Source organism: Topomyia yanbarensis, chromosome 2 (genome assembly GCF_030247195.1).
Source record: "Topomyia yanbarensis strain Yona2022 chromosome 2, ASM3024719v1, whole genome shotgun sequence".
NCBI lineage: Eukaryota > Metazoa > Arthropoda > Insecta > Diptera > Culicidae > Topomyia > Topomyia yanbarensis.
In genome coordinates, this window is record NC_080671.1 from 368,873,888 (window position 1) to 368,898,665 (window position 24,778).

At 39.6% G+C, this 24,778-nt stretch overlaps 2 protein-coding genes across 14 annotated transcripts in view; one reads left to right on the top strand and one right to left on the bottom strand.

Moving 5' to 3' along the window:
* LOC131684476 (uncharacterized) overlaps window positions 1–24,778 on the bottom strand; it is a 231,462-nt gene that overhangs the window by 171,348 nt on the left and 35,336 nt on the right. The gene's annotated exons all lie outside the window — the stretch shown is intronic.
* LOC131680742 (WD repeat-containing protein on Y chromosome) lies at window positions 15,889–19,295 on the top strand. The gene is made up of 5 exons (XM_058961450.1): window positions 15,889–16,323; window positions 16,386–16,497; window positions 16,553–18,443; window positions 18,498–18,698; window positions 18,755–19,295. Exons 1-5 carry the CDS (start codon window positions 15,919–15,921, stop codon window positions 19,293–19,295), a joined length of 3,150 nt encoding a protein of 1,049 aa, XP_058817433.1. The 5' UTR covers window positions 15,889–15,918.

The window sequence follows — 24,778 nt, forward strand, 5'->3', positions numbered from 1 at the left end:
ATCTCTATATATCGCACTGGTACGCAGTATTCTGGAATATGGAGTTACCGTTTGGGCCCCGCATCACACTGTCCACATTAATCGTCTTGAACGGGTACAGAAGAACTTCACCAGGTTTACCCTTCGTCGGCTTCCCTGGCGAAATCGATTACAACTACCTCCATACGACGAACGCTGCGCTCTCATCAATCTCCCTACGCTGCGAAAAGGGCGAATCTTTCTGCAACGGCTCTTCATCTTCGACTTACTTACAGACAACATCGATTCCCCTGCGCTCTAAGCAAAGCTTGACTTCAACGTTCCAGGAAGATCTTTCCGGAGAAATGATTTTTTTCCGGCACTCAACACATCGTACCCTATACGACCAGGATAATCCACTGGATGTTTGCTGCCAACTTTACAACAACGTTTATCCACTTTTTGATTTTAATATAAGTAAAGAGTCTTTCAAATCAAAAATAGTTAGTTTATAGTTGAATTATAGTTTTTTAGTCTGTATGATGTAATATTTTTGGTCGAAGACAATACATAATCAATCAATCAATTCATCAAAACTAGGAAATTACGATTTCGAAAAAAAATTAATGTTAGATCTAAGAGGAAAATCTTTACAGCTATCTTAAAACTAGGAATACAGTTCTATTTACGAGAAGGGGAACAATAGATTTTCATTAAGTGGGGAAACGAAGTCGCCAAAAGATATACTTTTTATGAGTATGAGTTCAAGTTTTAAACAAGATGTATTAGAACTAGAAAAATTCAATCTCGTTTTGGAGCGGAGGTATTAACTAACCTATGGCAGCTATCGTATCAGGAGCAGGGGAGAGAAGGCAGGCAGTGACGAAAGGGGAGAGGGAACTCAAACTTGCAACATGAGGGCAAACGGAAGATAAGCGTCATTAATTACAGCTTCGGGTTTCCTTGACATCATAAACCGGGTCGACTGCTGGTACACTTTGGACCCGCAAGGAATCCTCCAAACGTGCTCAGACCATCAGGTCGCAACGGTTGTAAATATAGGTAGTACCGACGCACAGAGGAGTAATTGGGGTCGAATCCTGGCCAAAATTATTTGCTGCTGCAATTGTTGTTATTATGCCTTAATATGGACTAAAAATAGACAATTACTAGTTTTTGGAACAATTTGGCATCTACCCACCTACCAGTGCAGAGACCAATTTTCTATATCCTTTCGAATACTAGTAATTTCTAGGTGACCTTTGTGAATACATATGTTTTTCCAGTGGCATAAACATTTGATCAGTGGGAAAGGGAGACGAAAAGGGGCGCCTGTGCATATTTTCATAGAGATACATTTCGGCAAAGATAATATTTGCCCCTACAGCATTTAGGTTACCTCAAATTAGTAAAAATTTCAATATTTTCAAATCGCTTGGGATTGGTGGATCGGACAAGATCGGAACAGTTCGAATATTTTTTGTATAGCTGAAATCTTGTTTTGTAATACTGCTTCAGCAACTTTGCCGGATCTAGCCGTATAATGTAACTTTTTTATCATTCAAATTTGGAATAAAATGTTCAAAAAAAGGTATTTTTTAAAGTTGGTGCAATACACAGCAAGTCGACTTTTTTTAGTTAGTTTTAAGCTGAAGTTAAACAAACGGTTGTGTTGAGCTAGGTTTGTAATAATACTGTCTTACTTAATACAATCATCATCACTAGAAAGCGATTTTACGGAATATATAACGAAAACGATTAAAATATCCCTTAAAATATCACCATTGGGCATACATGCTAAAATTCTTTAACAATTTTTGATATACTCCTAGTTTTGCCACGTTATACAGTAGGTTCTTAGGTATGTAAAAAAAATATAACGAAACAAAAAAATCGAAAAAAAATATTTTGGTTTTTGGCCAAGAATTTGTTCTAGTTACTCCTCTGCGCGACGTAGTGGTGACGGCGAAAGTGGTTACATGATTGCACTCTGGTACAGGTTGGTTCCACAAATACAGGTTTCTGAGAACGATAGACAGAAGAGAGGGACTAGATATTCATCGTTTAAATAAAAATGTAGATATATAGGAAAGGTCGCGACTTGCCAGGATATTTCGAACTGGGATCCTTTAGCTGTGACCCAGACAACATGCTCGATGTCGTCACAATCACACAGACTACTCTCTGTAAGTCCAATACTTCGCAGATGTGCATCCAACCTACAGTGGTTGGACATAAGCCGGGACATTTCATGAATGAAATCCCGACCCACATTCATCACCCTGAATCAAGGCTTCGTCAATACTTTCACGATTTTAGAATGTAGCCATCGTCAAAATTTCCCATTGTTCAACGATGCCTGGAGCTGTTCAGTATCATCTGACGACAAATACTGAAAAATTCATTGAAGCTAAACGGTCTATCGTAGATGTCAGGTTTTTGGATGCAGCTTTTCAGGTGTCTCTGCCACATGTTCTTTCAGAAAAACTTGAATCACGGCGTCCCACCTCTCACAGAAGGTGGAATCCGTTTACAATTCGCTGATGATTCAACAAACCTGTACAAGGGTCATACCATCAACGCTCGGTAGTAGAAATTGAAGAGAGGACTGGATTCTCTAACACAATATTTCACGAGCTGGAAAATTTATATCAATACGGAGAAAACTCAGGTCATTCAGTTTCCGCATTCGAGATAACGAAAACTTGTTTTGTTTGACAACTGCAAAATCCGGTTTGGCGACGACCTCGTCTACTGGTCCGACAAAGTGGTTTGCCTCGGTTTGACCTAAGACAGACATCAGATCTTCAGATGTCATGTTAACAAAATCATCTAAAAATGCAAAAAATAACCCGCTTTTAACACACTGATATGTAGAACATCTAAACTGAGTCTGAAGAATCAGACAGTAGTCTAAAAATAAAAAAATAACCTGACAACTATTAAGCATGGAGGAGTTGCGACAGGATCGATAGAGTGAGGCTCCAGTGTATACAATACAAGATCTTAGAGACGATCCCAAATCTGCCCCTCCCTCCGCTGCACGAGAACTAGTTAGGTAAATGAATTGGCCTCCTATGATCCCCTGGGCAATAAATTACAGCAATATTAGGGATCATCCATAAATGACGTAGCATTATATGGGGGAGGGGGAGTTTTGTATTTTGTGATGATGTGCGACGACAGGGAGGTAGGAGGTCATGTCATGCTAAGGGGAATAACTAACATCGTTTTTAATATTTAAAAAAAAAATTGCGGGACAAGGGGGGGGGAGAGAATTACCGCCAAGCTACGTAATTTCCAGGGGTATTTAGGTTTGTGACGAAATGCTAAAATGGAGGAGGGGGTGTTAAAAATCACTCAAAAAATGCTACGTCATTTATGGATCGTCCCTTACACAAAATTTGGTGAGTAGTACTCTGCCTCTGCAATATACTAACAATTCGAAATATGAATTTGCCAGATTAAGGTAAGTTTTAATGTTAGTATTAAATAGGTAGAAATTTTGTAATAATTGAGTTAATTTCTTTCAAAAGCAAACAAAAAGGTAATAAGTTGCAAAAACTGAACAAATAATAAAAATGATGAGAAAGAAAGAGGTAACGAAAGAAGCGTGAGAGAAAGAGGTACCAAGGTTCCAATATTCAAATTGTCTTTAAATCGACAGTAAATGTTTACACAACTTTATCGTTACCCACTTTTCAATAACCCCGCATGATTCAAAACTGAATAGAGTTTGTTGGACATTAAAAGGACGTTTTTTGAATGAAAGGAAGAAAGAATAAAATGAGATTGAGGTATCAAATAATAAAATTTATCCTGATATCCTAATAACGCATTGCATGACATTCCTTATGTTATCCATTTTTACAGTTCACCGATCCTTTACATTTAAATAAAGAAAACATCTAACCTAACTGCTTGTAAACCAGCTCGCTAAACCGTCAAATCTTTGTCGGCGATACATCATACAATTTTCTCCAAAATTACATGTATGAAAAGATGGCAGCACTTGATAATCGCGAGTCGAAGCAATAATTGTGATTTTAGTAGTAAACAAAGGTACAATTTGATAAATACAATGCAACAAACGTGCGAGATCAGTAGTACAGGGCCATCCCTTTCGTCAGACTTTATCAGATTTTGACAAAGGAGGAGTGATCGAAAATTAGCGAAAAAAGCTACCCATTCGTGTATGGTCTTTTACTTCTGGCCCAATACAATATCGGAAAGAAATTGCATATAAGATTTGGAAACGGTGTTGTAAACATAAATATTTAATAAAACGACACCTTGCTTATCTTTAGTGGATAACATATGCACATAAAATCAGTATCATTTTTACAAGTCAGATCAAAGGATCTACAACACATTCGGGTACAGTTAAATGTGCCAGTTTCTCCCCTATTGGTTTTTATGTTGTCACTCTACTCCATTCAATACCATCCATTCGATCGACAGTATAAGTTCTAATGCCACCGAACAGTAAATGGAAGTAAGAGTTCGAATAAAACGTTACTGTTATGATTATTATCTTCTACCGAACAGCTATCCAGTATTAGGAAAGGACATCTACACTATACAAGGATATAAGCAATGACCGACAAGCTGTGGCCGTCTTATTGAGATGGGTACAAAAGGAATAGCATTGATGGATGCCAATCAATATGTAGATAAAATATTCGATTTCCGTAGATCTGGAGTGATTACGTTTTGCGATAACTCTCAGCCCTATAAAGCTGAATACATTAATCTGTCCACTCCGCAATGATACAAACCCTTCAAATAAGCGTAAACCTTCAAACAACACAACACCCAATACTAAACTTTAAAACACCTAGAAAATTCTATTTATTAAAATAGAATAATTTGACATGAAGAAAATCACAAAAATACATTATGACAGTTTACCGGATTGAGGTCGAAGATATTATCCCAGACAATGAAAGATTTTCCCGTTTATCACGTCCATTGCCATTCTGTGCCAACAACCATCCTCGGTGTAAGTTCGGTTCGCACACAACTCCAAGCCATGTTGCCGTCGTTGTCCTAACACGTGTTCCAGCAGATTTGTGCTAGTGGAGCAGCCAATCACACGACCGACAAAGGGGCAAGCAGACAGGCGAACAGACTTTCGCTTTTGATTGTACTTTTGATTGCCCTCCGGTTTCTGCGGATAAACTTCTGAAGGAAGACACTGAAGCAAACAACGAACAGGAAATTTCGTAGGTGACAAAAACATGAATAAGCTCTTTTATCTGCGCTGCATTGTAACGAAGCAATGCATGTAATTTTAATTTCAAACTTGCAGGTTTGGAATCCATTGACAGGGATCGTGGGTATTTTAAAGCGAAGATGAAAAGTATTTCGCCAAAACATATAAATTTCATTTACTTCAAACGATAATATACGACAATATTTCTTTCGTATCTCCGAATAAATTCAGCTACATAAAAATCATCAATTGTGTACATTCCAGATTTACAACTAAATGCTGATTCTATTTCTTGATCACATAATAGCCCTGGAAGAAATTTGGTGAGCAAGCAGGTTTGTTGCATGACAGTAATGCAGTGTCACATAACAGGGATGACATATTCACAATAGTGAAGCATTATAATAATTCATCCAAAAAAAGGCAGCACTATAGTGCGCTAACGTATTACGAGCAAAATAACCTGTTATAAATGAAACAGTATAAACGTGAATTGCTTTCGTGTAACTGCAAAGGAGCTGGTTGATAGGGCGATGCCACTGAGAAAAAACTATTTTGGCTTAAAAATATTTTGAACGGGACAGGGCCGGCGAAAGGAATTGGGTATATGTGTGAAGTGTAACTCAAAATGGTGTAATGTAACTGGGGGGAATGAAAGGGAAATGAAAAATCAAAGAAAAATCATCTCTTACAGATTATATATGTTTCTTTTTTTACACAATATTTAGGGTGGATCTTATTTTTATAAACTAGATTTCAGAAAAAAATTGTTATGAGCATTTTGATTTAAAATGGCATTAAGAATCACATTCTAAAAGAAAATTGTATTTTTGACTGCAAATAGTATGATAATTATAAAACTATGTCAAAAGTTGTTAAGAAAACTTTTTTGTTGAAAGCTTCTCCATGGTCCAATTACACTGCAATTTTTTTAGGTCTTTAAAACGATAAACATTGGATTTTAATTCTCATAAAACGTTTATTTGACACCGCATTTGAGAAGCTTTTTACCCCGGGGTTTCTTTTTTACATATTATGTTACAACAGTTCTTAAGACTATCACGTTATAATATAAAATCGCTTCCTAATACTACATTCACACTACAGAGTTAAAACACGTTATAATAATTAGCAACAAGAAAAACATCATCAAGATAGCGTTAAACACGTTTTAACTCGTAGTGTGAACGTAGTATAATACTAACACTCAGAATAATCATCATTTGAAACATTTTTATTTATGCTTTATTTTCTTGAATTACATTGTAAACCTATTGATAGTTTTTCTGCAGTCTTTGTTTATTTTCTTTTCTTTCTTTATATTATTTGATGTAACTTAACCAATTGCAAGGAATTGATTGTGGGTAGCAAGAAATGGAAAACTAGGAATATAGCGGGGACAATTATATTTGAACATTTATTGTTTTTAGGAAATGATAAATATGGTTCATGTATGTAAGATCTCGTAAAGCGAGGATATGACGAACAGGAACATAGGGTGGTTTTCTTCGGGCTCGTGAGAAATCTTTTAATTGGGATCTGGCTTCACGATGTTCAGTGCAAGACCAAATAATATGTTCAATGTCTTGGTATGCTAAACATTAGATTGTTGATATTTTATGATGGGGTAACGCGAATAACTTTTAAAAAGGGCATAATTGTTTTGTTGGAGCAAAGCTCTAAATATCTAGAAAACTATCTCATTTTTGAAGATTTTTGTTAAAGAAGTTCTGATTTAAAATGATATTTTGAATTATATTCTGTAATAAAATTACATTTTGTATGTCAATTAGTATTTTCTGACATTTCTGTGTAGCACAAGTGAATTCAATTCGGGAACTTAATCACTTTCCCAAAGCTTTCGCATCCGCCGAAGGTATCGAAAATGGTCAAATGGGTATCAGTGAGCTGAAGCTATAAATCCTAGCAACTTATTACACATTTTATGAAGTTCTTCGTCGTCTAGATAACTTGAAGATTTTGATTTATATGAGAAGCTTATGCGTGACCGTACTCTTCAACCCGTAACTCCGGAACCGGAATTAAATGAAATTCAATAGCAGCATATGGAAACGTTATACCTTCCATGGAACTAAGTTTGATAATATCGGTTCGGTCATCTCCGAGTAACCGATATGCTTGTTGGTCACCTACACACAGACATTTGCCAAACTCGAATGAGATTGCATAGCCTTTCTATAAGAGAAAGGTAAAAATGTATCCTGAAACGTCAGAATTCACGAACATATTTTTAAATATTGTGTAGGCAATTGAATATAAAAACAAGAATCTGCTGGAAAAATAAGATCGCCAGTATTTCTTTATTTATTTTATGTAACCCAACGCTGGTGCTCCCAAATCTCTGATACAATTTTGAGAGGTTAGTGAATGCAATACTGTGGCACTCGTTATCATATCATTATAGCGGCGTTAAAGATTATCAAATTGTAATAAAAACTGACAGCGACAGACGTTCCGAAAATAGAATACGAAACGCTGCAGCTGTGGGTGGAACCACGATAATGGCCAATTAGGTACGGCGCTAAAAGCATCCAAATACAACGTTGTCGAATTTTACTCCCACCCCGAAAGGAGAACAGCATCCTAAGCGAAAAACTGCCGGCTTTAGGGCTTGGGATCCAATTTATATGTTTTGAAATGATTTCCCATTCACGGTTCTCATCGTGAAACCGACGAACGTACTAAAAAGAAAAATCAAATTAGATCACATGTGACCGTTGGTTTATCGACAACTTCAACGTCGAACGTTTCCCTGGTCAAATCCTTCGACCGGCATGTAAATTAGTTTACAGTTTTCTTTTTACCATTTCCTCCTAAGTTTACTGCCCTTAGGGTGGGTCATCGCAAAAAAGGGTTTTCCCTTGTGGACCTTCTGCTTCTGTAAAGACATTAGGATTAAACCATTCTATTTTATTGAATCCCGAAGAGAACCCCTCCTTCTATTAAACTATTTAAAAGCATTTTACTGCTATAATTTGTGGACAAGCTTTGCTACTGAACCGAATTTATGCATGGATCGATATCGTTCGAGAACGATTGGTTTGAGAAAATCTACTGCGAAGATCAACATCAAATGGTCGTGACCAGAGTTGAGGTATGTCACTTATACCTGAATATTTCAGATTTTATAAACGTGGGAGCAAAAATGTGAAGTTTTTAATATCATTAGAGATCCCAAACTGATATATGCTCAAATAGACATGTCATAATGAATTTAATGCTTACAGAAGGATGTTATTAATTACTAAATTTTACAGAAAAAATCGAAAAAAATGTTTTTGCTTATTTTTGTATGGAAAAGGTAAAAAACATAATAAATTAAGCTTACCCTATTCATAGAGTTCCAGAGTGCTACGCACCAAACCTTCTTACCTTAATTGTGCATAGTTTAGACTGTGAAAAAGGGCCTGTTCGTGCATTGTGGTTTGCACCTTTCTTTGTTATACGTAGTTGAAGTTGGTGCAAAAATGTAAAAATCTTCAATAACTTTGAAACGAATGAGTATTTCTACATATAATCTTCGACAATATTAAGTGGATTTGATACCTACACATTTGTCTTGAACATAGTTTGCACGAAAAGTCACAATGAAAAAAGTTATATTAAAAAAAAACTAGATTTAAGGGGGTTGCCATACAAAACGCCTTATAAATCGATAACCTTTAGTCCTACAAGCTCAAGTTTTTCAACAAAATTCTTCACTATGAATATTACTAAAACTTTGTCGAAAACACCAACTTTCTACCTCGTCAGTATAAAAAGTTAATATTTTTAGTTCGATCATAGTAAGCTATGCCTAAGTTCAATTGTTATCAGATTGTGGGGAATATTCATACGAACAATTCCTCCAAAGACACCCAGTGAATATATTCGATGGTTTGGCCTCTAATAAATTAAGTTCGCGTTTTAGGCGTTTCCAACCACTGTGCAGTGGTTTAACCTCTTAAGGTGAATCAGTATAATACAAATTTCTGATCAAAACCATTTTACTAAATTACTAGAATGAAGCAAGCGTAAACTCAGCTGTAAAATTTTTCTCTCAGCCATCGGTCCAGCAATGAGAATAAACAAATGATATGTTTTCTTATTGATTTTCGTAAATAAAATTCGAATTAGAAATGGTGCCAATTTGCATGCCAATTATACCGGTCGTGTTTTGGGTGTATGTATAGTAATAGCGGCCGCATTTCTATATCTGCTTCAAAATATCTGGGATGAGCAAGTTATATCGCATCGTGCGCCTTGAAACAGAACAGAAGTTCACATTTCAACGTTAACAAGGGAAAAGAAATAAATTTTTCCAGCAGAGGGCGTTTCTTTCAGTCCTCTAGAAGTGAAATCGAATCAATTTCAAGCTAAAGAAGCGAAAAAAACTAGAATACCATAAATTATGTTGTCAGAATGTACTTTTGCGGTTGGCTTCTTAATCATACAACAAGCCTGAAAGTGGTTTGATATGTAAGGGATAACGATATTGGATTTTTTACAATGATTTTAGCGTCGTTTTGTTATCCGTCCATAGATCGAGAAGGTAATATACGAGATGTTTTAAAGCGTTTTGTTGACAAGAGAACTTAAGCAATATTCTGGGCGAATCAAAACCTATAGTTTTTGTGTCCATTTTTGCGCTTATTATCATCTGCTACACTATACAAAAACCGTTTACCGAGCTTAGCTTATCCATTTAAACAATAGGTACATAGCTCCAATAGTATTCGGAGTTCACCTTTGAAATTTGATGATAATACCAGGGCCTTGCCACAAACGATTTTTTATTTTGGTTTGTGATGGACTCAACTACAAACCACGCACAATTCCACGAAAGCCAAACACTACAATGACGTTATACTTTTTTGATGAAACTGAATTAAGTTCTCGCAAAACTGTGGTGATGTTAGCTAACCTGAAATGTACTTCAGGTTAGACCCAACCCGATTTCCAGAACTGAGTTAGTTTTAGCCTCAAGCAAAAAAAAACAACTTTTCAAATGTAAATCCTAAATGAATCGCCGACGTTCAAAAGAGGATACCCAAACTATTTCCGAATTGACTTTTTTGCAATTTTCAATAGTTCTAAGTAATCCACGTATACTGTCATTTGAGAAATTAAAAAAAGATTTTTTGCTATTAGCAATCAAAGCTGACCATGGAGGTAACTCCAGTACTATTTGGCTTTTAAAAGAAGGTACCCCACGTGAAAATTCGAATTTTCACGTTCGTTTTCGGAGGTTTCAAGAAAAAGTAGTCTCTCGATTCGCCCTCTGTAAATCTTAAGTTATAGCTCACATATCGGTGAACTCGATATAATACTGATTTTAGCACCTATAAACTAAGTATCCTCAGAAGATATAAAGCCGTGTGGTGTCCGGCGGGCTGAAATCTTTTTGCACTATTTCAGCCAAGAATAGAACCTCTGGGAACTGCTCCCATGTCGTAAGAGGCGACTAACAACATGCTAGAAGTTCCTAGGTCGAGGTATTGCTCCGTACCGAAGACTTAACCTGGGCGAACCTTAAGGTTCAGGGTTGTTAATCGATAATTAATCGTCATCGTCGATAACGTTAACCACGTCATCGGAAACTCCGTTAACGATAATGTATCGTCGGATTCATCGCGATACATTTTGCGTTACTTTCCCGTTTATTCTATGGACACTCATAGTAATGGACTCGCGGATGTAAAAATCGCAAAACTGGCAACTAGAAAAACAAGCATGTTAAACTGGCATCACCCAAAAATGTGCAAGCTCGAACGTGCTCGACTGTATTCGATCATCTGTTTTTATCAAAATAAGTTTTCAAGTGGTTCAATATATGAATCAAAAGAGAAGTTATATGTTTGATACTGAGCAACAAGAAATTGAGAAAAAAATCCAATTTCCAATCCAATCCAATCCAATCCAATCCAACACAAAGTTGATGAAAAAGAGCATAAGTAAAATGTTTTTTGTGTAGTTATATTGAACACAATAAATATATTTCTAAATAACATTGTGAAATACCAATACGAACACGAAAAGTGAAGCCTACTGTGAATAACAAAATATATTTTTTTAAATAAAATCGCAATACTTGTTCTGCTTGTTTGCATTGAATGACGTCATGCTCGTTTGGCTTCGGATTTTGACAGTTCGTTTGGCTCGATAAAAGTACCTTCGCTGGTCTATTACTATGAGTGTCTATGGTTTATTCGAGTTGAAGTTGATGCGGTTAAATTTCAATTGTTTAGAAATAAATAACTATTGAAGGACATGTTGTGGCAGTTGAAAATCAATAGTTTGGACATTTTCTAAGCACAGGGGGGGGGGGGTCCGACGATGTGTCAAAATCGAATTTTTTGCCAACTTTTCGGGAGTGTTTTATATTGAAGGGAAAGTTATTGGCAGTTGACAATCAATAGTTTTGGACATTTTCAATACACAGGAGGTTCGACGATGTGTGAAAATAGATTTTGTTCAACTTTTGGGGAAAGTTTATTATATTGAAAACGCTATTGGTAAGTGAATAATCAGCTCCAATAAGACTTTAATTTGACTAGTATCGATGAACGCGGATCAATACGTACTGAAAATTCGCCGCGTCTGTTTTAATAAATCTAATTTCAAGTTCCGTTTTTGGTAACAAGCCCGTCCATCAGGTTAACGATCCTTTGTATTTCCCTTCAATGTTCGATATAATCGTTCGTATACATGTATTTCACAAACAATCCGATATTAGAAATAGGAAACACTTTCGCTGATTTATAACATCTAGAGCTATCATAACTCTTTGTCTGTATAACGTGTTATCACTCGATAGTTTGCAACCCAAAAAATATATCGTAGAGAAGGAATAGCGAAGTTAGTCTAAATAATGTCGCAATAAATAGTGATCCGGCCCATTAAGCAGATAAGATTAGTTTTTCTGGGCAATACTCCCACGATCGGTTGTGTGGAGTTGAAATTGCTTTTGTTTAGAAAACATAGGATACTCTCGGTAGCCGGCTACCCAGATTTTAAAAGAACAAAAAAGTAAACAAGATCTTTTTCGAGCGATCGTGTTTTCGAAAACTAACTGAACTACAAACTAAGGGATCATCCATAAATGACGTAGCATTATATGGGAGAGGGGAGAGTTTTGCATTTTGTGATGATGTGTGACGACGGGAGGGTAGGGGGTCATGTCAGGCTATGTAGCTTTTTCAAAGGGGAATGACTAACATCGGTTTTTATTTAAAAAAAAATCACGGGGACAGGGGGGGGGGAGAGTTACCGTCAAGCTACGTAATTACCAGGGAGTATTTAGAGGTTTGTGACGAAATGCTACGATGGTGGAGGGGGCTGGTAAAAATTGCTCAAAAAATGCTACGTCATTTATGGATGATCCCTAATAAACTATGCTTTACAGGTCGCATCGCTTGCTTGGAGCGAATCCTAGACCTTATTTCCTTCCAAACTACCAACTCCGCGACATCTATGGAAGAGTCTGATGAACCTTCGGTATAAGATTCCTCATTTTATTCAAACGATCGCCGGGTAAAATCAGCACCGACACGATAGAAACCACGAATAAATTCGTCGCGTGATTGAATATTATTAAAAAATATAAGCAGTGCTTCTTATAGCCGGCTATCCGGAGTTCAAGTTGCTTATTTTGCTAATCGTATTAATACAACAAATGATAAATTTCCCAAATTCTCGGCAGCCGGCTGCCCAGAGCAATTATTACATGATAACGCTATTGGCACACTCACTAACAACTCTCCCCTTCCCGTGATACATGTGGAGATGCAGAGGATTCCTCGGTCTCTAGTAGCAACATGTATCGAACTAACATTCCTTCCTTTCCCAGAAGATCTGCATTCGGACGTAGCCGGCGTTGGTATTGATCAGCATGCAGGGATCGGAATAGATTGTACAATGTGGCTCATCATGTTATTCCCAAGCATGTTGTTCCAATCAACATTTTGCAACCTAATTTGGTTCTGGTCAATAACGGAGTAGCAACTACGGGCGATCTCTTATGCTTATGCTTATGCTTATGCTTATAAACTAAGTATCCTCAGAAGATATACTTATAATTACCTGACATACAATTTTGTCGTAGACACCATCTTTCTATTTCATTCTATCGATAGATTAATACCAGCTCCGCCCTAGCGACTGAATTCCGAACTAATCTGAAATGATCAAATAAAGCGCTAGATGCCATGCAATTTTTTTACCTAAGACACCATAGCTTTAACAAGAAAGAAAAGGAAAGGGCGTGTGAATTGTGGGTTTACTCACATTGGCCTGGCGAATTTGTCCATCGCCGGACTCGACGACCTCTATCACTTCGCGGATCCAACACTTCCGATGTAAACTATGTAAACCAAGTCACCTACTCTTAACGGTGTCGATTCAACGAACCACTTTGTCCTCTGGCTCAGCGAAGGAACGTACTTCTTGACCCAATGTTCTCACAAAATGCTGGCTAAGTGCTACGAACGCTGAAACGCACCTTGAAGCGCTACTGCTAGATGAGGTGAGGGTAGATTCACGCTAGGCTGATTCGGGGAGAGCCTCCGAAAAATGTGGTTTTGAGTCAGTTGCTCCACTTCATCAGACTGACACGTACGTTAGCGGACGAGAGTTTATCATATATTTCGCCTCAACAACTACCGTCTGCAGAATTTCGTCCGTCAACCGCCTCCCATCATCAAGTGCCACAAATGCCTCTTTAACCGACCGAACGAGACGCACTCCTCCCATGTGAGGAGCCAAGGATGGATTAAACGTCCACTTCATTCTCGCACTGTCAGCTGATCCGCACAATCTTTTCCTATTTCTCGGGTAGCTTCTACCAGTTCCTTACTGACCCCTAGGATGTTCGTCCCATTATCGGACAGCAACTCACTCGTCCAACCTCGGCGACCAATGAACCGGTGAATCACCATCGAGAACGACTTCGTAATCAATCCGTGAGCGACCTCCAGGTGCACTGTGCGGGTTACCAATCAGGTGAATAGTTCGATCCATCTCTTCTCCGTTCGGCGTAGTAAAGTAACATCAAATGGGTCCAAATAACTCACACCCGTGTAACTAAAGTGGCGAAGATTCGGTGATAGCCACTGCACTGGTAGCGGAGCCATTCGTGGCACTCAAGGCCGACTTCGATAAACCTTACACCATACGCAAGATGACGCCACCTTCCGGACTACAGCGTCATGTTGCGGAATGTACAACAGCTGCTTCAGCTCGTTCTTCATCGCCTGTCGATATCCGTGACCGCTCTCCTCGCGGTAATGTTGAACATACAGCTGTTGAACCATCAGCTGCGTGATCCTATACTGATGTGGCAGGATCGATGGAAAACGTAGATCGAATGACAACAGCTCTGCCCTCCATTCGAATCAGTCCGTATTTATCAATCAGCGGAGTAAGTTTGTAAAGGGGACTGGACTTCCCGATCGCCAGCCATTGGCTCACCGGCCGATCCTTGTTCCTAGTCAGTACTTCCAATTTATCGATGAACACTCCACCTGTGCCATCTTCATCAACCACAGTTCCGCCTTCTCGCACTTGCTTTGCTGTATCACCACACGTACTCCCGTAGCTGCTATCGGTTGTAGTACGCGGCTCTGTCCACGACAGATTCGCATCAAACATCAAATCTTCGAGATGCATCAACCTGGCGGCAATGTTCATACACTTGAACTCCTCACAGCACCTGATGAGATGATCCGTTCGTTTACTTATCCAACACGTTACTGTTACCGTCTCTCTTCTAACTTCACCAGAATCCATCTGGTCCGCGCCATAAAGATGGAAGAACTCCTTCTTTCGGTAATTTCCTTCTCCCATTCGCGAGAGTTCCGTCACCTCCGACACATTCGAAACGATGTCAATCAAATTTTTAGCTCGGTGGCAACTTGTCAACAAACTCTTTCACCATCATCGGGTTATTCAGGCGGCCGCATAGTCCTGACACTTCACGATGGTCGCATAACTTCTTCTCCGTTATCCCGAAGCTGATGAACGTCTCCAATCGATCAGCTCTCGGTGATGGCATATTCCTCACCTTCGACAGCAACGCTCTGAGCAACTTCACCGGTTTCTCGAACAGATTACGAAGATCCCCGATCACATCCGGAACAGAATCCGGCAGCACTAGCCAACTCCTGATCGCCTCAAGTGCGTCACCCTGTAGACAGTCCTACCAACGCTTCAAATTCTCAAGGTTTGAAAACCCACAGCAGTCGTGTACTTCAAGCTGATGATAAACAGCGGCCAAACTTCTGCTTCCTCTTTGAAATTAAAAAGGTTCTGAGAAACCGCTTTGCGAGCAGCTAGCTGATCTCTTGTGATACGATCAACGATACACCCCAGCCCGTTTCCTTCTCCGCACATTTGAAGACTGTTGCAACTTCATCTACTCGGTGGGACCCGAAACTTCACCGTCACTCGCATCGGATTTGTTGGCTTAGACTTATATAACGGCACCTTATGGCCGAGCTTTTATGGACACGTGAGTTTATTATTCGTCTGCTACCCACCTTGGCGATAATCCAGCATCCAGTTTTCTACTTTATGTTCCGGCTTGGAGGCAGAAGCATCGCAGATAGCTCCTTTTTGGACCTTCAACGCGTTGACCTTATTAATGCTGTCGTCGAGCTGTTTCAGAATATTGTAGTAATGCAACAAAAATCATCCATCATAGCAACCAATCTCTTTGGCTGCGCTTCATCTTTGAGTCCCTGAAAAAAATGGACTTCTCAGCAGTAGCTCTCAGTACCAGCGTAAAAGACTATTCAAATCCGCAACTCCTACACCGGCATCTCTCCCAGGAAGATATCGAGTATTTGCGGGAAGTATTCATCGAGCGTAAGCAGTTACTACCGGAGGAGCTGCGCTCGGAACTGCACAACCTAACCGGAGTGCAATTCAAAGATGAGGATTTCGAGGCCTTGTTTATGAAAATCAATACCGATCAGGACAATTTCTGTCAATGGGATGAACTGATTAGCTACCTTATCCTTGGATTTCAAAACGACGATCCACTGGCGGTACAAGAATCATTGGACCTACCCATTTCTTCCGATTTGGGTTTGAAACTTGGGCGACAAACCTATCCAGTGACCAAAATAGAGTACAGTCCATTCGTATCGTATGTATGTTCGAATTTTCCCTGAAAATAATTTATTTCAAATGACAGCAACAGTTCACTTTCTAGGAAGGTACAGTAAATTGGTCTCAAGGGTCATGGATTACGTCAACTCGTGAAGCAGTTATTAATTTCTGGAAGCGGGATTGGAAGCATGAAAAAACTGGCAAGGCTTTCAGCGGTATGCGGAATTTCATAAAATATGCAACTTCGCATTGTATACTTTGCCATTTCAGTTGACTTGAAACGAGCCAAAACGATGATCCTGGACACGGCCGTTCTTCCCGATCAATATAACTTCTGCGTAGCTTGTCTGGAATGTGAACTTCGCTTTTATGACATCATCGCATCTGGGTTTACCCTGAAAACCATCGTGAATAGAATTCCGCACGCAATTAACGCTCTATTCTATCACTTTGCACCGAATTCCAGAAGCAAGCTGATACTGGGGGACTTCATCGGTTTCGTGCGGATTATTGAGTTTTATCCGGAGAAAAAGGAACCGTTCAAGTTCGATGCCGGTTCCGCTATTACTAGGATGAGCTTTCGCGATCTGATGAGCGGTCACTGTCCACAGATGCTTTGCATAGATTATGGTCGTTTGCTACCGGATGTTGTGCAACAAGTTATGTTTGTTGAGGCAACCAACTGTGTTTTGGCATGTTCTGAAAACAACCCACTGGTTCCGCATAATCAGCGAAATAAACTGCAAAAGTCGCTGGTAATTCAACACTGGGTCAATCATGACAAAAGGACAGAGTTCAAAGTTCCGAAAGGTGTCGCTTGCTTTGCGTTCGAACACTTGAAGGACTTGCTGGTTACTGGAGGTCCTGATGGACAGCTAAGATTGTGGGACAGCCGTCGACCAGAGAAACCAACAGTGGTGCTTCCCGGGCATAATGCAGGAGTCGTATTTCTTTTCCTGCAGGATGAAGCTCTGAAGATATACAGCATGGACCAAAAAAAGATTGTTAAGATTTGGGATATGCTAAACAGAGTATTAATTCAAACGTATAGTGGTTTTGCGACTAATTTGTATAAAACAGTTCCGGCATGCGCGTTGTACAGCGAAGCAAGCCGAGAGCTACTTGTTGGTGCCAACAAAGTGTTGTCTGCAACATGTTGTCCTAAAATTCCGCTGGAGGTTACCGACGGTGAGAGCCACACCCAACCGATTTCAGTTCTTTTATATAATCCACTGTTCAAAGTTGTGATCAGTTGTGGCCTAGACAGTTTCATAATCGTGTGGGATCACACGGTTAACCGAAAACTGACCGTGATAACAAACGCACACACCCAAATCGTTAACGGATTACAGGAAAAAGTCCAAATAACTACTGCCTGTTTCGATCCAAAATTACAACTGCTGCTGACTGGTGCTCGCGATGGCACGATGAAAATCTGGAACTTTAACAGTGGCTCTCTCATGAGCTCTATGAGCATCGAGCCAGATTGTGAAGTAACCGCCGTATTCTGGGAACCTACCAGTATTCTGGCAATGGGTTGGAATTGCGTCGTTTGCGAGTTCCCTGTTGGTCAATCCGGAATGGACTTCCCTAGTAACGTAGAGTGGCAAAAGCTCCACTCGGATGACATTCTTGGTGCAGCAGTAACTCATAGTGAGCCGAGGGCAGTGGCCACCTGTAGCTATACGGGAGAACTGATCTTCTGGATGCTGCAAACAGGACAACCATATCGCAGATTCGACGCTGCCAAACCTACCATTAAAATTCCAGTTAATTTCCGCCGCCAGATTAAACCGCATCCACCACGAAGAACAACTCGAACGTCAATTTTTCTGCCACAGGAACACTGGAAACACCGTAGATTGACTAAGATTGAGATGCCGGTAACGGTGGAACAGTTGAGACAACTAACTATTAACACGATGCTATTTTTGGAAAAGCGCCTAATGCATCCGGAATATGGTACACTGATGGCGTCGTTGGACACGGGAATTATACAGGTTTACTCACACCATCCGGATGGAGGTTTCCTGGGATCCTTCAGAACCAGCCACATGGCGGGCGATCGAGTAGTTACAATGACAACGGACGCGCAGAACCGCTTCCTTTTCACTGGATCTTATCTAGGATATGTGAAGATTTGGTTAATTGAAAACTATTTGTAGGCTACACATAGTAGCAGTTTGAAAATTGAATTTAAAACATGCAATTTCAGCATTCCGGAAGCAAAACAGTCTAAAATCAATCGAGCTGCATTGAGACTACAATTTTCCTTCTTGCATGAAGATGTGATACCTGGTCGAGCAAAACGTTCGGTGACACACCAAGCAGACCCATGGCTCTTAAATTCATATCAAGCTCACCGAAACTGTATCACTGCTCTAGTTTACATGGAATCTACCAAGGTTCTAGTAAGGTAATTATTAATTAATGCACAGTCTTCGCAATTTTTTCTATAATTTCCAACTGCAGCGCCAGCAGTGACCGAACGATTCGTATGTGGTCACTCAACGGGCAGTACATTGGACTGCTGGGTAGTCCAGTAAAGTGGGCCGCACTTAATCCGGATGTCCCCATTCCAACGGGGTACCAATTCCGGATTCCACCGGACCTCCAACGGGAAGTTAGTTTCACTACGGCTCAAGTTTTGAGAGGCGGCGAGCGGGTAATCAAATTCAAGAGTCGCATACTGCAAGAAGCCAGTGAGCGTCGTCGTACAGAAGCGATTGAAACCTATGGGAAACCGCTGGAAGATCCAATTTTGAATCCAAACGTTTTTCCCTACATGGAGCGATCTGGTTACGTACCGGATCCTAAGATGGACTATTCGTTTCAAGTTGCGCCTATTTTTGAACATTTGAGCATTCAAAATTTGCTCAAGTTGAAACCTGTCGACTCCGAGAATGCGATCAGAAGGGTAAAGGAGCTTGATTTTTCCCAGGATGGAGACCGAATTGATTCGTATAACGAAAAAGACCAACAGGTATCCCAATTCAGTTTTAAGCCAGAGTGATCCAAAAGCAAGGAGACAAATTAGATAGCATAATATGTTTTATTAATTATCATAAAGCGTGGTGACATTGATAACTTTTCGAATTAATCATTACATGTTTTTAGACACAACACATTTTTTCAAGCTTAATTTTTTCAAATCATTTACTGATGTATGGAGAACAAGATTGGATGGTTTTACCTGAAATTGTCCGTTTATAACTATTTTTCCAAAAATGATTTCAATTTGAAGTCCGATTTCGTATTCGTATAGTGGTGCATCGAGGAGACCGAGAAGGCTTATGGGCCTTTTTTGTGTTTTATGTTTTATCATACTCTGCACCAGCCCAATCTAACAAAAGCCTGTGCACACCGGTGTGGCCGATTGGCGGGTCACCGTTGATTGACTTTTTCTGTGGGCTGTGTTTGCAGACATTGTTCAACAGCTTAATGGCAGTGTTTGTGAGTGCGACTTCGCACTCGGTCGGCCTCGTCAAAATGCACAGGCGCATTAAAAATTTAACAGTTAAACCCTATAGTTGTGTTGTGTTGTGTTGTAATAATTGTAGTTTTTGGTACTAGTGTACAACTGTTATGTACTAGTCGTACTTGTGTATGTATTCGTCTGAGTATTTGTGACAGATGGGTCAGGGAACGGATGCAGAATTGGCTTATATGATAGAATAATGGGTAATTCTTCTTGAGATTCGTTGGTCACTTTTAACTGGTGTTCAATTCGTTCATTCGATTTGATTCATTCGGGAAGATCGGATTAGATAAATTAAGGTACGATTAATTTACCGACGCACGTCAATCATCCATTCCCGGTCAGCATAGCATGAAAAACTTCTAACGGTATGCAATTGTTAAATATATATCATTTTCTAGCATTTAGACGATTCCAAGTAATTTTATTGCATGTTACATGTGTTCTCTTCTCCTAATTCAATAGTCTGGTTTTTGTACTTTTATAGTTTGCTTTTCCACTACTCATGTGTACCAAAAATATTACCGATTAATTTCGCTTCTACTTAATTTCTTTCTTTTTTTCTTTATTCGGCATGTTATTTTCTCTTTTATTACTATATCTTGGATTCATTCTAACACTTACTAACCTAATAAATTGCTTATTCTCTCATTTATACCCACAATCTCTTTCATTCCAAACGTACAAACGTGGCCTTCACGATAACATAAACCTAGCCACAAACACGAACGCCTCCGATCTCGTCAACATTCAAACACCCCCGTAATTAAGTGAACGTTTTAGCATATATAAATAAACTCACGCGGTCTCAAGCATCAACCCGACGCTCACGCAAGCATGAATCGGTCACGTCCAGAAGTCTCTACCCTCGGTCATAGCAGCCGGTCATTCCAGCCTTCAGTTGGACCATTAAAAAAGACACTAGACAACACGTTCCATGGCGACATGATTGGGAACTCTAATAATATGGGAAAACTGGCTCACTTCTAGCACTTCTACCATACACTAAAAATTAAACATCAGATTCACGGTCCGCGCGCGATCATTCAAGGATATCGTATATATGCACGAGAAAGTACATAAACGCTACCGCAAACGATAGACACGTTAACATACGAACGACCGTGTCCTTCGCGATCACACGCGATTACGCAATTGGTGAACACCCACGCCAACCCAGACAGATATGCACCCGGAACTCGAACGCTAAAACTCACACCTTCCACGCACACACCACCACAGGACTCTCAATTAGAATTATACATAGAACGTCACATGCAATAATTACAGGTATTCGTCTGGCAAGCGGGGGGAGCTCAAACACAGAAATTATCATTTCGATGATGGCCTCGGTTCTGCGTTGCCTGTGTTTAAGGCACCATAACTTCGTCCGTCAGGTCAAGGTTGCATGAAACCCGTTAGCCGCCACCCTCGGCCTTAGTTGCCCATAAAGTGATAAAAAATTTGGAAATCCGTTTTCGTGTTCCGGGGTGACTTTGATAATTTGTTTACCCACACTAAGTTCTTACTGTCAATGGATTTGATTCAAATGTTTGTTAAGACTGAATCTGAAAAGATACTCATTGCTAAATAGGTGTCAATTGATATTGTACAAAGTGTTTCAAAATGCTGTACAATTCAAGTGATCGAAATTCGTATAACTCGAGTCCAACTAGAATAAAAGAATCTTAAAAAAATTTCAACTGCAAAGTTTGTTTTATTTCAGTGGTTTATCAATGTCGAAAGAGTTACATCCATTTTAACACGTTGGAGTATTGTATATAAAAAATATTGCGAATTTTGGCTTGAAATAATTTGAATTAATTACCAGTTAGTTTCACAAAAAAATTCTTGAAAATAAGCAAACACGTAAAAATAAATTTGACCCATCCGACTATAAAGAAAAATAAAAGCTCACTGGGAATTTAATGCTCCTGCTGCAATCTAAGAATTATTTGTTTAAAAAAAAATAAACACTTTACGAAGCTTCGCAAAAATAAGATTACGGTTTTTGGTAGCTTTTATACCCAAAAATCGAACAATTTACTCAAAAAGTATATCAAATCAGCATTTTATAAGTTAAGAGTAAATTTAAATGATTCTGTAAACTATTCGGGCTAAATAAGCAATATACGAAAAAAGTTTCGAGTTATCAAAGTCACCCCGACGATCAAACTCACCCCGGTTTACGGTAGCTCAGCTCTGATGCGTACGGTGGATCGATGGTGATAGAGATTGTCTTCGGGAAATTCTGACCTTTAAAATTTTATCAAAATCAAGTAAGCCGATCATAGAGAGGTTCAAAAACTAGAACTAGAACCTATTTTAATCATCTACCAGTGCAACCGTGTCTTTCTCATTTGACCAAGCTACGATTCCATGGCTTGTTATATGTTCAATATAATGGTGGAAATGTCTATTACATATTCAGCACAACGTTGGAAGGGGGGGGGGCATGTCAAACCCTCACCACATACCCCTAGCTACGCTCCTGTACAGAAAACCTACTTTAACTTTGCATAACCTTTTTATATGAGATAGGCCAAAGTCCAGAAAAGTCAATTTCCGTCAAAAAAAATTTTTTTTTTAAGATTGCATCAAATTTCGACGTTACATGCATTTTAAAGACATTTGGCAGTAAAAATACAAATTCGATTTCGAAATTTTCGTACCCCCTGTGAGCATTTTTCAGTTCCTGCTTATATGGCTTCAAGAACTGTCGTATGTGACCAATTTGATCAAAGCGACTTTGGTTAGTCAATATTGATCTAGACTGGCGAATTCAAATAATGTTGCACCCATTTCAATAAGTTTTGCATCATTTTGATATGGGGTACAAGTTTATGTAAGAATTTGCTGTAACTGTAACTCCGGAACCAGAAGCTCGATCATAAAAAGTTCAAAGATCTTAGCTATAAAAGAACTCTAGCCTAACCGGATTGCCAACCGACACTTCAGGATCGACGCCAGCAATATCATGATTATGGCATCCTGGTCATGGGGAACGTCAATGAACAGGACGGCTTTGGGCTGACATGCGTGCTGTTCTACTCTCTGAGTAGGGAAGGATGACACCGACTTGAAATGGCGAATAGGGTAACAGCACAGCTGCCTCCGTCCCGTCAAAATCTTAGCTGGACTCCGGGTACGTTCAAAACTCGTCACCATTTAGTTGGGGGTACTAGGTTCGGATGGCCCATTAACGATCTTACGCTGACGCGCCAAAGAACACTACTCGCCGTGAAGGAAAGTGTCAACCCTAGCATGACCTCCCTGCTCGCATAGATAACCATGGGATCACAAGAGGCCAATCCGTACAACGAGTGGAGATATCGGCCCGGAGTTGGAACCAGCATGGTGGTTACATAAAAAAAACAAATGAGATTGGAGAGACAACCGGAGCAAAGTAGGACACGATTGCGTTTGCAAAGAGCAGAGTAAGCTGCAAGCTGCAAGTGTAAGCTGCAGAGATCACTGGTTACGCCATCTTGCGAGTAACAGCAGCGGCTTGGTACAGAGTGAGCCATGAGGAAACCAACGTGAGATGGGGTTACTGAAACAAGTGTTCACCCCGAAATCAGATAGTGACAACACCCAGAATGACTCACATCTTGGGAAGTTGTATTTGAGAAGGAGGAGGAAAAAGTTCGACGAGCTCTATGAGTTCATGAAGGATAAGCACAATGTGCACGCAAAGTTTAAGCAGCTAGTGACGAGTATTAAATCACCCGTAACAGCTGCTGAACGCGAGCAGAAAACGCTCTTGATGAGAGCTGAATCAGCGTAAAAAGCTCTGATGGAAGCCGCAGAATACGCGACGGCAGAAACTGAGGCGACGTCGAATAGTCACCACAATACTCGCTTGGAGAAAAAAGTAAGAGACACGCCGGGGGAGTAAGAGGACCCGAAAATGCAAAAGAGCTAACTGGAGGACACCAGCGACCAGAAGAACATTGGGAAAAACCGTGGCTGATTCATCGTCGGAAGCAAAAAAAAAAGAAAAGAAGAGGGAACAAGAGAAGAATGAGTAACAGAACCCTTCTCGAGAGAGGTACAATGGCGATGCACTGATCATCGAAGCGATCAATACGACGTCCTACGCCGCTCTTCTTGAGAAAGTAAGAAATGACCCAGAGCTGAAGGAGCTGGGAGAAAACGTCTTTATAACTCCTTATATGCTGAGGTCGGCCAAAAAATCGATTTTTTTTTACTCTTCTATCGTAAAGCTCTTAAGGTTCTTAAGAATGTTACCTCAAATTTTTATAGAGATCGGAGCAGCTGACGCAAAGTTGTAGCGTTTTTCATCTTGCTCCTTTATGGAGGTGTTGCTTATACTTGAAACTTTAAACGCGATTATCTCGAAATCATGTTTCCCAAAAGCGTCCTTGAGTACGTTTGCCGGAAAAGTTTTCAACCGATCTCAAAACTTTTTTTTTTATTTGTTCGTAATTTAACTGCCGTGTCCTTCAATGATTTTTTTAATAATTTTTTTTCAGGTGAAAATAGTGATTTTTTTGGAAAAATCATCCCCTTTTCCAAAAAGAAGAATTTTTTTTAATCGATCGTTAAAGGACACCACAGGTACATATACCATTAATTTTTTTAGTTTGATGGTTTCTGTTGAGCTGTTGGACTGGAATCGTAGTCACGGCAAACCTCTTTGAAAAAAAACGCGCTTTGCGGAAATTGCTATAGCTTCGACAATTATTAATATTTTTTTATATCCTCAAGTGGATTTTGCAAAGTGTACATTGCACTGCGCTAAACGTATAACAAGTATTTCATAAAAATATGGCTACATACCTTTATAAAAATTCAAACTTTACCCTTTTTCCCGCATCTCAACATATATAACCCCTTAAAACAAAACGCATTCATAAAGGCGAAATGATCTTGGAGCTGAAGAAGGATCCTTCCGTCAAGAGCTTGATCTACCGCGAGCTCGTTGCTTAATCCCTGGGCAGCGAAGTGAACGAGAGAGCTCGGACGCAGGAAACCGTAAGCGAATGCAAGATAAC

Bases quoted from the DNA above. Each gene is read 5' to 3' on its own strand.
- LOC131680742 (XM_058961450.1), top strand. From the start codon at position 15,919: ATGGACTTCTCAGCAGTAGCTCTCAGTACCAGCGTAAAAGACTATTCA. The intron at 16,324-16,385 runs GTATGTTCGAAT...TTCACTTTCTAG, and splicing joins ACAGTCCATTCGTATCGTAT to GAAGGTACAGTAAATTGGTC. The intron at 16,498-16,552 runs GTATGCGGAATT...TTGCCATTTCAG, and splicing joins AACTGGCAAGGCTTTCAGCG to TTGACTTGAAACGAGCCAAA.